General features: G+C 41.4%; 2 protein-coding genes across 3 annotated transcripts in view; one reads left to right on the top strand and one right to left on the bottom strand.

Moving 5' to 3' along the window:
* The window catches only part of TPD52L1 (TPD52 like 1), a 55,195-nt gene extending 51,679 nt beyond the window's left edge, over positions 1-3,516 (top strand). For both annotated transcript variants that reach the window (XM_068677534.1, XM_068677533.1), the window contains one exon: positions 1,703-3,516. In XM_068677534.1, the coding sequence (XP_068533635.1) occupies positions 1,703-1,834 (132 nt within the window). In that variant the 3' untranslated portion in view covers positions 1,835-3,516. The remainder of the gene's footprint in view (positions 1-1,702) is intronic.
* Positions 3,517-6,102: 2,586 nt separating this feature from the next.
* HDDC2 (HD domain containing 2) lies at positions 6,103-15,686 on the bottom strand. Its single transcript, XM_068677535.1, has 6 exons — positions 15,545-15,686; positions 15,202-15,323; positions 14,185-14,287; positions 11,801-11,869; positions 7,446-7,584; positions 6,103-6,242 (listed from the first exon to the last, which is right to left on the bottom strand). The coding sequence occupies exons 1-6, from the start codon at positions 15,605-15,607 to the stop codon at positions 6,148-6,150; spliced, it is 591 nt and encodes a 196-aa protein (XP_068533636.1). The 5' UTR covers positions 15,608-15,686; the 3' UTR covers positions 6,103-6,147.
* Positions 15,687-16,516: the final 830 nt, after the last annotated feature.

The following is a 16,516-nucleotide window of genomic DNA, read 5'->3' as shown; positions in this document are numbered from 1 at the left end:
ACTAGCCTCAGCATTACATTTATTTATTTATTTGTCAGATCTTCAGGGTCCTATAGTGTTCTGTTGTTAATGAAAACTGCCTTTCACATTTCATTCATTTAGAAACTTCAAATTCGATTTCATTTGCTTTTGAGAGTGGATTTTGGGTTGGCGCTTTCTTAGGAGAGTGAATTAGTTCACCTTCCTGTGGAAATTAACAGGAACTGGATGCCTGACTCTTAAACTTTTCTGAAAATCAGAATGCTGAAGAACTACGTGTTTGTTGTAAATACTGGGGTGTTGGCCAGAGGCATTCAGTAATTGACTTGCATCATTCTTGTTTTCTCATGGAAGAGCAGGCAGAAATGTAAACAGAAAATGAAACCTCATTAATAGTTTTTAGGTACCCAAATTTAGATGCACCTTATTGGAATCATTTGAAATAGTGCAGGAATAGTCTCTACCTTCATGCTCACTATGATCAGTTTGAATCGATGTTATTTTTGTGGAGAATTTTAATTAGGAAACAGTCATGAGCTCTTCTATGAAAACTTAACAGCTTTACTAGGCAGTGGCTTCATATTCATTGCAAGTTCTGGGCCTGCCAGCTTTTATCAATATATATATATATTATTCTGTTACTAGAAAAAAACAAGGATAACCTGATACCTTCTAGTGGGCTGTGCTGACTCGCAGAATGGATACAGACTTACCTGTTGAGACAGGAACTTTTAATAATTGTGACTCAAACTGTGAGAGGAAATCATCAAGCATTCTACTACGTTATTGAAATTTCAAACCAGGCAAGCTCCTGTGCTAGCTGATGAAACAAAGGATTACATGGGATTAACCCTTTGGAAACTTAGTCCACAGTGTTCATTTAATTAAAATAATCTTCCTAAGCATTCGGTGGCTGGCAAGCTGGAAAAATGCCATCTTTTCTTTAAATCCTGCTGCAGTTGTAGGATGGAGTGAAAAGTTCTGTCCTATTTTCAGGCATGAATCAACTTAGATCAGGCTTGTCAGCAAGACAAAACCACAAAAGAATGCTCTCTTACCAAGACAACCTGGTCAAACCTGCTTTGTCTCCTCTTATAGTCTTTATCATTTCCAAATATTTAGGTAAAGTTTTTTTTTTGGTTTAGGAAAACTATATTTCAGACTTTCAGCCATATTTTTTATTATTATTATTTTTATTTTTTATTTTACTTCTTATATTCACCAATTCAGCAAACTTTAGCATTTTGAAAGTAGATGACTTGTGAGCACAGTCATACCCATTAACGTTTTTTTTTTTTTTTTCTCTCAGGAAGATGCCGTATATATACCAGTCCATTTTAATACCCATCCCTTATTCAGCCTGTGCAGAACTGGAAAAACAGAAAAGCAAGTGTGAGGCACTCATAAAGAACCACACTAAGGTCACTGGCACGATACAGGATCCTAATTCAAATCTACTTAGGGGAACAGTTCCTTTAGGTTTATGGTAATTCTAGACAGATTTGACAATTGCAGCTGAGAAGTTTAAAAGCTGCTGGAGGAAAGGGGTTGCTTTATTTGACTGACAAAAAAAAAAAAAAAAGCAACAACAAAACAACACCACCCATGTTTTTTGCCTGCTTTAAACATTTCCCAGCCCTCCGTAGTCATGGGGTGAAATGCAAATGGGACTTGCTACAGCACAAGCAGAGGAACTCACTGTTCTTTCTTTGCCTTGTTTCAGACCAAGGTTGGTGGGACAAGCCACACTGGGGGCAGTTTTGAAGAAGTTCTCAGCTCTACAGCCCACGCCAGTGCCCAGAGCTCTCTCGCTGGCACCCGGCTTCCCGAGAGCGAAGAAGAGCTCCAGTGCTAGGCTGACGGCCTTGCTCAGAGACTTTCCCGGACCATGGCTTCTAGGCCTCTCTCACTGCCTGACTTGTGCAATGAGGTTTTGTCAGTTTTGGAAAATTGCCTCCCTAGGCTAGCGCCAGGGAAGCGTTTCTTCTCTCTATTTGTATTTTGGATATGCCATTTTATCATCGGGTATTTTGTACGCCATAGAAACCATACATAAGTAATTGACTCATAACGCTCTAAAAGCTATAATGTGACCAAAATAATTTTCATTTTAATATCCTTCCAAAAATTGCTCATTCTCTCTTACTTAGTTAGGTATACTGTTTTCTACCTGCTGGTTTCTAACACTCCTCTCAGTGCCACATCAGACAGATGGACCTAGAGCTGTGCAAAGATTGCTGCCAGCAGTAGGCCATAGCCCAGCTGTCTACCAGCCATACCAGGTGCCCTTTGATCAGGAGTGTCTGTACATGATCTGTTTCCTAATGGAATTAAAATCACTTATTGTCACCCCCAAAAAGTTCTTTGTCCTTCACTGATAGTGAAGGACTGTCTGGCGTTGCCCTTCTCCATCCGCTGCTCAGTGGAGCTAAGGACAGGAAGGCACACCTGGTTATTCATACAGAAATCAAGCTGATCACAGCTGCTGATGTAAGCTGAACGTTGTAGCTGGAAAAGCTTCTATTTAAAAATATGTTCTGTTGCTTACTCTCTGTGGTTTGATAAGACTTAATGGTGTAAGCTAATTACAAAGGGAAGTGGAGCGGGGGGAGCCTCTATAATTTTCCCTCCCTATCTTCCCCTTAAAAAGAAAGGAAGGTAAATTAATTACAACTGAACAGCATGAGCCTCAGTCAAGACACAGCCTTAAGTGAAATACAAACCCAACAATTGAATAAAAATGTGCCATAGGTTAGAGAGTCCATGCCTTCAGTCCACATTTCAGAGCTGCTAGCTTGACTGTAGTATCTTACAATGCACACAAGGAGTAAGCGCTTCACTTTTTGCACCAAATTTTGTCCTGCTTCATTCTCGGGCATAATTCTATCAGCTGCATTACATCTACTTAATCACCGAGAGCCAGTCATCTCTCAGCTTTGATTCAGCATGTTTTCTTGCTTCCTTTTAGCACTTCTTTTTAAGAAAAGAGCAGCACACTTGTGACAGTGTCTTGCTGTCTTAATGAGCACTTGTCAGTCTGCATGTTGCATTACTCAGTTCGCCAGACTGAGATGAGCACAACTTCATCAAAAGCATAAACAAAATGGAAAACAGTCTGGCTACTTTCAAAATGGATGCTTGTTTTGAGCATAAGCCAAAGTTTCAAATCAGTGTTAGTGAGTTTGACATTACAGACTGCTTAAAATCTTGTGAGGAAATGTGGCTTTAAGTGATTTTTTTTCCTGTGTGGCTTTTGTTACAGTTTTCGCAAAGTTAGAAGTCCTTTAACTTATGCCTAGTAGAACATTAAGAACTTTGGACAGCTATCTCAAATGCCTCTTTAGTGAGATTTTTAGCATGGAAGCGAATTTAATTAGGTCTTTAGTAGTTTTCTTGTGTGTTTATTAGCTTATTTTGCAGTGGTTTTGTGCACAAACATGACTTTATTTAAATAAATAAAAATATTAATGGTCACTTAGTTTGTGTAAATGAAATTATTGATATTCTTAGCAAAAATAAATTTCTCTTACTCTTTTACTCCGTGATGTTTTCTTTTTAATTCTATGTATTCACAATTAATATTGCACATCTCTTTTCTAAGCCTTGTTGTCACAGCAGAGTATCAAGGTAAATTGCAAAATATAAATTGCCATTCCTCCAGTTTTTAAAATCTGTTCACTCCCATACAGATCTGAATTTCCCATGGAAATCTGCAGCCCAACTTTTGAAAACTTTGAGATTCAAAGGAGAAAAATGATTCAACTGTGTTCAGTAAAAAAAACATTGAACATTTGAGCAGGGTCAGTAAAGGCAAAAGGTAGGAACGTGGACTGGACAGGGAATTAGCCCTCATTTTTGTTTGTGTGTGGATATATATATATATATATATATATATATATATATATATAATATTTTTGGAAAAGCAGTAAATTGTTTTTTAGCTACATTCATTAAGAGCACAATTTAAAGACCTCGTATCAACTAGTTGAGGTAGGTTGCCCAGAAAGGCTTCTCTTCCATATTAGTCTTTATGTGTTACTGTCATTACAACAGCTACCACCCTGAGTAGACTCCGTCCTGATAGGAATGGGTCACAAGAAAGATACGAGAGAAGGAGATTTCCACACAGGTCACACATCCAGGCTGTAGCACGCTCTTCCTACATGTGAACGATACACTTCAGTAGTGCATTAGGAAGCCTGAAGCCACTGGCCTTTCTTTCACCCTGTCATCATGGCTCAGGCTTCCTGATTGCACTTTCTTCTCCAGCCTCTTTCCAACTAATTTCCTATTTCTATTAAAATGCAATGCCCAAAAAGCTGACATATGACTGCAGCAAGTAGATGGGAATGTAGCGTTACATAGAGTACATGCTAGATGTATTTAAGCAAAAACAAAATCCCACACAACACACTCAAACTATGGCTGTTTCCCAGGATAATATTTACCTTTCTTACAACAGTGTGCTGCTGACTCAGGCTCAGTCCCCCAGATCCCCTGCAGCATTGGGTATCGCCAGCCAGGAAAGCCTCCGGCTGCGTTGGAGGAACTGACTGTTCCTGCTGGGGCAGCACTTGCTGTGTGTTCTCAAACGTCTTTTCAAGACCACTTTTCTGGTTTGTCAGGATTGCTCTCCATTCTGTCCTCCAGTGCATCTGGAGCGCTTTTATGCTCAGCATTCAATACAAACTAATAAAGACTATGATTGCACGCACCTCAGTGGGATAAAAATACTGAAGAACAGTGGGACCTGGACAAAGCTCCACAGGCCTCACTCCACCTTCCTTGCAGTGCAATGATCAGCTACCAGTAACTACTATTCAGTGCTCAGTAAAGTGCAGACTGTTCCTTCAGTGTCTCCACAGGGCACAACTGCTGCCCTGTGAGGTTCCCTGAGCAGAGCAGGCATCCCACACCTCATCCGGCCCAAGATACTCTGCAGCTCTTGTGAATTGCACAGGTCGCTTGAGGCAAAAGCTCCCAGCCCCTCAGGGAAGCACTCTGTGTCTCTGCCACAGGCACCAGCTGCAGAATGCAGTGCGAGGTTCAGTCAGGCCCAAAGGTTTGCATCAAGGAGACATCTCCTGGAGTCACGGTGCCTGAAGACATGCGCTCAGCTAAATCACCTGCCTTAAAAGGGGATTACAATTCAATTTATTTTCATGCTGCCTCATCTGACATGAGGCTGAAGATAGAAAAGCTCACTCCAGGTCTCTACCATATAATTTTTCCAGGGGCAAACTTTCATTATCTGGTACATCACCCTAATCTCCAGCTGCATACTCAGTGCAACAGATAATAACACATACACTGGTCTTGCTTTGGCATTTAACACCACTACAGCTTTACTTTAACGTACTGTACTTGAGCATTGTTGCTTCTGTTAATAACTGTCACCTGCAGCAGAATTGGTACTGGTGTGCAACCGTGTGAAGGGAAGGCAAGCTTTACTCTGAAGTGGAGGTATCTGCACTAGACAGCAGCATCCTCAAAGGCCCCTTCCAATCTCAACTGTTCTTTCATTATCAATTACCTCTGCAAGCGTCCGTAAAGTCACCAGCTTGAGGTGAGTGGGAGTTAGGCATACTGGTCTGATGTAAACCTCAGCACCAGTCCCTGATAAAACACATAGTAGAAAAAAAAAATGTATGAACAATAAATACATTGAGAAAATGTAACCGTGAGATTACCAAGGTTTTATCCATCATCACTTAAGGATTGTACACATCAAAGAAAATCTCATCTTTAACTTTGTCAAGAGCTTCCAGAGAAACGTGCTAACTGGTCTTGCTTCCAAGTAGCACAATGAACAGGTATTAACTTCTGTTTTGCAGTGTCCTTAAATCCACACATACTTAGAAGCCACAGAACAAGACTACCTGTCCCAGTCAGTGCGCTGCATGAAAAGATTTGTTTGCAATCAGCTAAATTTTGAACTTATCTGAATTTTGCCAGCAGGGAGCCTATTTGTGAGGCTGCATAGATCAAAACTTATTAAAACAACAACAAAACCTGTTCCTAGCCAGGTGGTCTCAGGATTTTCAGCAGTGAATACATATTAAAAAAAAAAAATCTGCTGGCAGAATTATTTATGTTATTGGAGGAAACACAGCACACAGAACGTAAAACAAAAAGTATTTTAATATAGCTACAGTATTTAGGAACACCTCAGGAATGTGGATGACATGTAGTAGCTGTTTTTTTATTCCTTTCTGTGTTGATCAGAGATACCAGCTGGAGTATTTCTGGGTGAACAAACTTTCCTGCAAAATAAAGAGAAAGTTAATGACAAATGCTCTCATTTTTCTGCATGTGAAAGGTTGGCAGTGATGCTGTATAAGGCTCAGAATAAAGTCTAAATCATTCTTTTAAGAAAAACAACAGTCCCATTTTATTTCTACTGTGGAATAACTATTGAACTAGTTATGGTCATTTCCTCCTGTCCCTCAACCCCTCCAAAAAAAGCTTATACAGATATTTTTTCTCTATTAAGAAATTTAAGAACTAAAAAAGGGATGCTCCCTGACCAGGACAATCCTATGCTACATACCCTGCTACAAGTAACTACTCCAATTACAGCTGCACTTAGTGAATATGCTCTAGGCTCTACTGAGAAACTAGCTTAGTTTAAGTTACTGAAATCTAATAGAAGGGCAAAGATGCTGCTAAGAATACAAAGTGTTCCAGGTCTGTTGATATTGAAGTTACATCATTTTTCTGAGAGCTTATTTCCGTGAGGAGTCACCAAGGTATAAATGGGACTTGGCAGTGACACTGGCCAGTCTGGAGAGTGTATTAGGTCCTCTCCATACATTTGTTTGTTGTTTTTCCCCAGGACAGGATTACTTGTAGCCAGTCTTTTCATGGTGTTCAAGTCCCTTGGTAAAATTGTAAAGACAACTATTTTACCTATGTTTCCTTTTAACAATTAGTTTATTTTAGGAAGGATGAGAAGTAGAATAAAAAGTAGCACAACTGTACTTAAGATTTTTCATTGAGCTAGTTCTCACACATACCTTGGGCAGGTCACAGCTCATGAACAAATTATACTTCACTAGTTTGTGAAACACTAAATAAATAGGAACAACCTGCTCAGAGCACCAGTGACAACTGAAGCCTTCTTTACACCCCTCTGATGATACAAGGAGATCCTTAAACACATCCTAGTATAATAAAAACTGAGCCTCTCACTAGGACCAAAGCAATGTAAAAGGAACTTGGCATAAATGAGATTCGGGTTCAATACATACAGATTAATGCAAGGTCTCTTCAGTCTGCAATAAGTTCCCCCAGTATACTTAGGGTATTTGAGCAATGAGTAAAATAACTAGTTCGCATTTGCTTTGCACGTCTATCAGAAAAGAAGGCAATTCATATATTTCATTTACAAAAACAAACAAACCCCACAAAATAGAAATAAAAAACAACAACCCAACCCACAACAAACACACAGACAGGTGTCATACCAGCAGTTGAATCATAAAAATCCTGCAGCCTGCCAGGTGTGTTTTCCAATTCTTCGTACTCAAACGCTTGCAGTATCATCTCACACTGATCCAACTGTTTCACGAACTTGGCTTCTGCAGTACACTGGTTTTCGTACTCCTGAACAGATTTGCAGATTACCAGTTATAAGAAAAAGTTGTTATAGTCTGAAACAGTGTCAGAAACCCTTCATAGATCTAGAATTTTCTTCACTAGTACAAGACACTCCATAAATATTCAGTTACCCCTTTCACACTCAAATTTAAGAAAGCTATTCAGCAAAACACTTACCTACATGGTAAACGTCTATTAAATGTAATAGTATTTAAGGACAAATTCTTTTTGCATACTTTAGCTTAACATATTGGTTCTCCTTGCAGTAACATATTGGTTTTGTTTGCAGTGGGGCTGCAGGGGTGGCCTCTGTGAGCAGAGCCCAGCAACTGCCCTGTGTCAGATCAGAGCCAGCACCAGATGGCTCCAAAAGGGACCTGCTGCTGGCCAGAGCCGAGCCAGAGAGTGATGCTGGGTGGGCCTCTGGGAGAGCAGATTTAAGCAAGGGCAAAAAAAATCCCCTGCAGCCTGTGGAGAGGCCCCTGGTGGAGCAGGCTGTCCCCCTGCAGCCCATGGGTCCCACATGGAGCAGATCTCCATGCTGCAGCCCCCCCGTGGGTAGAGGAGCCCCCGGTGGAGCAGGTGGATGTGGCCTGGAGGAGGCTGCGGCCCATTGAGAGCCCCCGCAGGAGCAGGCCCTGGGCTGGAGCTGCAGCCCGTGCAGGAGCCCACGCAGGAGTGGGGGCAGAGAGGGACCATAAGGAAGCGGTGGAGACAGAGCATCAGGGACTGTCTGCAGCACCCCATCGCCTGTTCCCTTGTGCCGCTCAGAGGGAGGATGTAGAACAGCGCAGACCGGAGGGAGCAGGAGAAGGTGTTTATAGTTTGCTTTTAGTACTCACTGCTTGTCTGTTTTAACAGGCAATAAATAACATTAATCTCCATATGCTCAGGGTCTTTTACCCATGATGGTAATTGTGGAGTGATCTCCCTGTCCTCATCTCAACCCTTGAGCCCTTCTCCATCATATTTTCTCCTGCTCTTCCTTTGAGGGTGGGGAGTGAAAGAGTGGCTGTGGTTGTGTTTAGCTGCCCCTCACAGCGAAACCACCACACTTAAATATGTACCAAAGTGCTTTGCTGAATCAGGGAGAATACGGAGACAGCCCTATAGGACACACAAGCTAATTAACAGGTTCCATTTAACAATGTTTTCTGCATAAAGATCTTTTTATGCCTTGCTAAGGCTATGAATTACCATGGTGTGTGCCTATGCATTACTATTACCTATTTTCAGGACCTATTTTGCACTTCTCTTCACTGCTTGCTCTTTTTATAAGGAGTTGTTCTTCACATTTTTCCTGTCACTCCTCCTTAATCTCTTTGGTCTAATCCGTCTGAGCTGTTTGTCTTTATCTCTCTCCTAGGAGATGGGGAGGGCATTAATTTACGGGTTTCCTCCCCTTCAGACTTTAGGTCCTTTAATCTCTCTGCTGTCTTTACCCTCACCCCATTCATTGTCAGTATGTATCTGTGAGTCATTCACATTTCTAGGCAACTCGAACAATTTTGCTGTCATTTGCCGCTAGTGATGGTTGCAGACAGGCTCACCTGTCTTTTCTAAATCTACTGTGTTGAATTTGAATCCACCATTGAATCTACTGGTCTTCTCCTGACTTTAGCTGCAGGAAAAGGCTTCTTTCTGTACAAGTTATCATTGCCATGACACCCTCAGCAGGTCTGACCCCACTCATCATCCCCACCACGGATAATCAGACCAGAGGCTTCAGTACATACCAGGCCCACCTGTGCTGCCACATTTATTTATTACACTTACTGCTTTACAGTTGAAAATCAGAAATCCAGATTTTAATAGCCACAATTGGTTAAATACACCACTCAAACTTAAATTATCCTTTAAGTTTTCAATTTCATTTTTATCATTATTTTAATGATCAATTTTGTTAGTGTTTTTATTTTCCTCTCCTCCATTCAGCCTGAATTTTACCCCATATTTTACTTGTTTAAATACTGCAGGTTATTTTCTATTTATTTCTACCTTTTTTTTTTTTTGGCCACTGAAAAGAACAAACACTTCTAGCAGCATTAAAAAGGACAACTTCAGGAGGAGAACGATGGCTTGTAAAGGTCTGTTCCACCTCCAGCAATTAACTGGGAGTATCAACCTCTTACTGATCTTTGTGCCACACAACTCACCCGATCTCATTCATACCTCAGCTTACATTAACCTCAAGAAACACCAGCTATTATATGTGCAGCTGCGCACAGTGCTCAAATAAACACTTACTTTTTCTTCCCCACAGATGTTTAAGAATGTGAAATAAAAGCATACTTGGGAAAAAGAGTACCTGGTTCTTCAAACACCACAGCCTGGCTTTTAAAATGACTCCTGTGATTTTGTTCTTGAAAATAAAAAAGCAGGACAGAGCTGAACCATGCACACCCATTTACTTTAATGTTTTTTTCCAAACATATCCTGAACTAAGCTAGGAAATAAAATTATCTCAGGGGCATCTTTCTGCTACCTCTCCCCTGCACTACACAGATGCACTTGAAAACTGCCCACCAGTACAAACCAAAGCAGCAGTCTTCCCAGGGCTGAAGGGGAGCCCTAGAGATGGGCTGAGCAGTACAGGAATTCCTCAGTAAGAGTCTCAACAGATCTTGTCCCAGCCACTGTTCTGCTCTGGGCTATAACTTTCTTCACTCACAAAGAGAGAAGAAAATGCCTCTGGCTACCTAAGAGCAACATATCAAACCCAGTGATCATGGGCTTCTTATTTTCTGCCTTTAAACAATAAAGTTTTCTTTTTAAAAAGTACCTAGTTGCACTTAAAATAAGACTAGAGGGACTGCATGTGAATATTAGATTTTTAGGTTGCACTCATTGCTATAGGTTACACTCATACTGCTACATTGGAGATGCAAAACCAATAAGTTATCCTAAAGGTAGGAATAAAGAACAAAAGATCAAAAGCATGCATATGTTAAATTACAGCTAGTGAGCATGATATCAAGCTAACATGCTGAAGAACTAACTGAATAGAGAATCAGCTCCTATACAGTCAGAAGCCTGAGGCAAAGAAAAACAGTACGGAAAAGAAATTCTATAAGACTAATCTTATCTAGCCTAAACTCCTGTTCTTCAATTTTAGCAGCTTCCCGAGGAAGAAGGAACCAGTGCTTACTAACCAAATGCACATATTTCCTAGATCTGGTTGTGCTGATTTATGCCCTTTACCTTGAAGTACAACACCAAAAACCCAGCCCTGCTGCCAGCTTCACCACACAACAACAGCAAGGAAAATGAAGTAAAACAAGCAGGTGGTTATAAGCCAAGGCAGAAATTGGCTGTCAGCATCTGGAACTTAAATACAGCCCAAGTGGAAAGGTAAGAATGCCAGCACAAAATACATGTACAGCTTCAGATACAGAGGCCAATTAACATAGCTGTTTGCAACACACTGTGAACAAGAGTTTGTGAATGCATTTGTCTTCATGCGATTGCATGCCAGGAGAATATAAAGCACAGTAATTACAAACATGAAGTCTTTGGAAATAATCTAATCAACCCTAGTTTTTAACAGATCTTATCAATTAACTTTCTGATGCTTGAGTTCACATCAGAAAGTTAAATCACTTTCAAATCCAGAAGAAACTTTCCAATACAAACATTTAAGGTATACAAGACCAGCCAGCAATTTGCACTGCTTATAGAAAAGCACTATTCTTTTGTCAGTACTTCACAGTTAAGTTTAAGCCAAAATCTACTAGCAAATATTTTAGCTTAATGGGATGTCTAATAAAGAAATGGATGCCACATGAACCATTACATGCATAAAAAGCAGAAAATACTCCAAGACATAATCAGTTGTCATTGTTTTTTTCCTCTATCATGAGCTGAAAAGAGCCAGATGTCAACAAAAGAGATAATGTGGTTAAAATAAATAAATACATAAATAGATCTTCCTCCAAGAGTGCTGGATGCAGAAGACATACCCTTTTTTCAGTTGTACAAACCATGCCCAGGGCAGGTCCATCTGGAAGTTTGAGAGGCCAAAGGCAGAGACTGGTTATTCTACCAAAGTTTGGGGTTCCCTCTTAAAAGAAATTTGTAAGTGACCTTGATTCACACTGTTAACTTCACCTCCAAAGCAAATCTATCTACCTTGTTTGAGACCAAAATAAGGGATGACAGAAACAGAAAGAGCATAATGGGTTACCGTCAATTTTAGCAAAGGATTAAAAGAATGCGAACTTACTTCCCAGAGTTCATAGATTTCTTTTTTGAGGTCCTCTGATAGAAGTTGGGTCAGCTGTTTCATAGCTGCCTGAAAAATAAAAGCCATTTGTACATAGCCATTTTTGAGTGAAAATATACTCAATTTATCAATTTATCTTTTTCCCTGAAGAATGAATTACCTATTACCAAGTTTGTAGAAACATATACTACACAACGTATTACTTGGAAGTGCATGTGAACATGAAATCTTCTACAGGAACAGCAGGACCCCTTGGTATAGGAAACTGTTTAAGTGAATTGCTAGAGAACTAATCTGAAAAACTAAAAAAAAAAAATAATAAAAAAATCTTAAAGAATCCAAAAAGAAGTCCAGAGCAAAACAGAGTGAGTCAAATGCCAGGCAACTGCCACCAGCCAACAGCTCTGCCTTCCAAATTTAACAAGTCAAGGCAACATTTGTACTTACTAGGTAGGTTATAGGTACAGTTCATAGATGTAGCTTCAAAATCCAAACTCCTAGTGCTGACAAACAACTGTCCTCACCCAAACTCGCCACTAGCACATTTGCAATAGTACGGCTGAGAACAGCTACTGACAAAGGCAATGCAATATAAGCCTTTAAAAAATCTCTGATTTTGAAAAACAGACAACAAAAATCCGTTTAATACTCTGCAGCAATAAAACACCGTACTCCCAGACTGAAATACCATCTGTTCAATAACAGTTTTGGTAGAAGATTTAACACAATATCGAACTGATGGCATAACTAGCAAGCAGAAATTGTTCTGCACGCTCTTTGTATTCTCCCAGCTAATCAGCCTCATTTCTACTGTTTTCCTAGCAACACTTAGGGCTGCTTCTGAAATGACCAACATCACAGGGAAGACAAAGGTTTTATGCCATAATTGCTTCTCCACTTGAAATATAGGACACAGTTATACGATATGACTGAGCTGCATCAGCTGCTCCCCAACACTGGGGAGCTCCTTTCAGCTCAGATTTCATCAAAATTCGAGGTTAGCAGGTAATGACAGGTAAGGCCAAAAAAAAAAAAAAAAGGTAGTTTTTTTTGTTTGTTGGTTTGTGATTTTTGGTTTGTTTGCTTCTTTTAATTTTCTGCTGCCTTAGCCTTAGTGAGACTAGCTGATTAAACAATGCACAAGCAGACCAGCTTGCTCTACAGCTTACACTGAGCTGGTTGTGAAAGGGAAAAAGAGAAGTCAGAAGCAGCAGCAGCATATGGATAATTCAGTTCAAGCTATCTAAGCTCATAAAGCTGTTACACTTACTGTATTTTTACAGCAAAGTACTTCAGAGTTAATCTAAATGTTTAATGCTTGATGCTGCTTCCCACTAAGTCAACAACAACAACAAAAAAGTCTTCAGTGAGCTAAATGAGAGCTGCAAGGAGCTGCAAATACTGAAGAAAAAAAAAATAACATTCTTAGGCATCAAGACATTTTTTTCATTTTCTAAATACAAATTAGAATTTCCTCTATTGAAATGTGAGCCCTGAAGGCTTTAGGGAAAGAGGTGTTTTTTTGTTCAGTGTAAGGGCACACTAGAAAGTACACTGAAATAAAGAAAAACTAAAATTACAGTCAGTGTAGATAGTACTTCAAGAACACTGAACACTGCTTTGATCTTTAAGTTCCATTTCCTTAGCAAAAAGCTTACTCCTAGAATTAGTCATAACCCTCACTCCCAAGTTTTAAAAAGGTATGCAGAAAAGTGGAAAGAAAAAAAATCATTGCAACATTTTTTACACTTTGAAGAGCTAATGGTAGCCTCACAAGAAATTCCAAGGCATCATGTTGCCCTCTAGCTGTGACTGAAGGAGCAGTTTACATTTTCGTCAAATAAAACATTAAAGTAGAAATGACAAGCCAAGTGTTTAGATATGTACAAGGCCAAAAATAAAATAATTCTGGCCACACAGCACTCAGGAATGAAAGACAAAAGAAAATGATACCCATGTTTGGAGTCCTGTGCAAATTGTTTAAAGCAAAAAGACAAAAAAAAAAAACAGTGTATGTCACAATCAAATTTTCTGGCACCACATGTCTGCCATTAACCACCATATGCTGTACTCAGTGAACCTACTCCCTGCTCCTTCCTGCTTGATAAGGCTGTCAGCAGGACTAACTCAGGCTACCAAAAAGCCTGCTAGCTTGGAAACAAATTATCAATATGATTCAAACATTCTCCTTCCGTAACTTTGTACTTTGTTATGTTACACGTTAAAAAAATATTTAAACAAGCTGAAAACTGTGGTTGTTAGTGGCCTATTTGTGCAATGCCAATGGCAGTATTAGGTTGCTTAGAGGGTCTCTTCACTACCACCAGAGCATTTAAAACATTTGAAACGCTTGGCAGATGTGGTTTCACAGCTCATGTCTATACCTCTTCTCTCCTGTGTTTCTCCTCTTTTGAGATGTTGTCTGCAGGAGCAATATCTCCAACAATGCATTCAGCCATATCGTGAACCAACGCTAATCGTATGCATCTGACAAAAAGCAAAGACAGAACAATCATTTTTTCATCATTTTAAGTTATGTCTTATTATTCATAAAGCTAAGGGGCCCCATAATTTATCCCCTTCATTTATAGAGAAAGATTTTACATAATACATTTCACTTCTTTGCTAAGGGCCTAAGGGTCTTGTTTTCCATTTAGACATGATTTTAATTCCCAGTTTCTGTCTCCTGCTGCATATAAATATAGATTTAAGTAAAAATATAGTTTGCACAAGAGCACAGCATTCAAAAGTAATGGATGTAGTTTTCACATCTCAGAAAATCAAGCACACAAGAGCTACCTACATTATATACTTTACATTCTACCTGCTGCAGGGATAACATGATCTGCCACCACCCCAAATTCAATTTATAAGCTGACAAAACATGCTTGCAGCTAAGCAGCTACATCAGCCTGTAGCACAATACTCAAGAAAGCCCTCACTGCTTTCATCAGCTCCTGAAGTGACAGAGCCAATATGATCCCACGCTGTCCCTGACAACTCGTTCAATGCTAATGATGCTCTCTCTTCTATGCTGTATGATTTATGAGGCTCTGATTGCTGCTGAGTACTAACTCAGCCTGCCCAAACCCACCGAGCATGCCTTTGCCTTTGCTGCCTGTTGCTTCAAGCTGCCTTTTACCTGGCCGCCTTCAGCTTGCTTATCTCTGGCTTGAGGGAAAGCCGGCTCAGAGCCTCAGCACTCTGGTTTTAGTGATAAAAAGCCTTCCTCCCGCTCACCTCTCCAGGTAAACAGCTCAAAGGATGGAGGGCAGGGATGTGGGGAAAGCGCTCCAAGCGCCGCCCGCGGGCCTTGGGAGCCCCTCCTCAGCAGGGCGGCTGCTCCCAGCGCCGTGCCCGCAGCTCCCCCGCGGCCAGGGGAACCAGGGGGTCTCTCTCACCTGTCCTTGTTAAGGTTTTTGTCCTCGCTCACCAAGGCCATCACCGCCATCCTGTACATGTGATCCGACACGCTCTCCGGCTTTGCCACGTTCCTGTACACCCACCCCGTCCGCGGCACCCTCTGCGGGAGGAGAGCACCCCGGTCACTCGGAGGGGCAAACCTCGGGCTCTGAAGCCACACGTGGGGAAATCCCGCCCCGCTGCCACCTCGGCGCTCCGGGGCGCATGGATGCAGCCAGCAAGCCCTCGGCAAGCCCCCGGCACCCCCCGGCCCCGGGCACCTCTCCCCCGCCGCCCAGCCCAGCCCAGCCCAGCCCAGCCCTGCCCTCCCCGGCCCGGCACCTTGAGCTGCCCCAGCAGCCGCAGGAAGGCGAGCAGCCCGCCCCCGCTGCCCCCCGCCGCCATGGGCTGCCTGCTCCGCCTCCCGGGCGTCCTCCTCTTCCTCCTCCTCCTCTTCCTCCTAGGTCTGTGCCGGGGGGGCTGTCCCGGCAGCTGGCCGGCGCCTCCCCGAAGCCGCCTGGCGGGGTGGGTGTGAGGTGCAGCGGGGAGTTGTTACACACAGCTCCCCGGCTCCTCTGTGGTGATTAGCTGTTTGATTAACCCCAAGGAAGACTGATAATAACAGCTCAGGCCGCGGTTACGAGGAGGAAAGCAACGGGAGAAGTCCGGGTGCTTGCGGCCATGGCTGCTGTAAGAACGGGAGCATGGTGGCCACAAAAAAAAAAAAAAATAATAATAATAAAAAAAAAAAGATCCTTCCACGTGCAGGAAAGAACAGGAGTAGATAAGATTACAAGGGGATAATTACTGGTGGTGATGAGAGAGGGGACAGGAGCCTAGATTACTCCAACAATGTGACACAAGTATACACACAGGTCACATAACTCTCTGTTGCGATGAAAGAGTCAAAATGAAGCGTAATAACAGGCTGCACAATATTTGCTCACCAGCATGTTTTCTTCTGATTAAATTCCACATACTCCAGAAGCTTTTCTTTAAATCTTAAAATTGCCACAAATGTAGAGAAGTAGAAGCTGGGCTGTTACAGGCAACAGCAAGAACTGCTGGTGAGGCCTTCTCTGGTCAAAACTGATCACATCAATGACCATTTAAGCATGTAGTATGCTTTTTTTTTTTTTTTAATTTATTACCCCCCCCCCAAAAAAAAAAAAAAAAAAAAGAGCAGCATCATAGTAAATGGAAAGAAGCTAATGTAATTATTCAGAGAAAAGCGTGTGGTTATCCCAGTTTCTGCAATAAATTTTAAGGTAAGAGACTCCTGAAATGTGGCTACAGGCCCTTCCCCTCACTTTT

The sequence above is a fragment of the Anas acuta genome, chromosome 3 (genome assembly GCF_963932015.1).
Source record: "Anas acuta chromosome 3, bAnaAcu1.1, whole genome shotgun sequence".
Classification (NCBI taxonomy): Eukaryota; Metazoa; Chordata; class Aves; order Anseriformes; family Anatidae; genus Anas; species Anas acuta.
The sequence above is the reverse complement of the archived record's forward strand: the minus strand, read 5'-3'. Positions and strand labels throughout refer to the sequence as shown.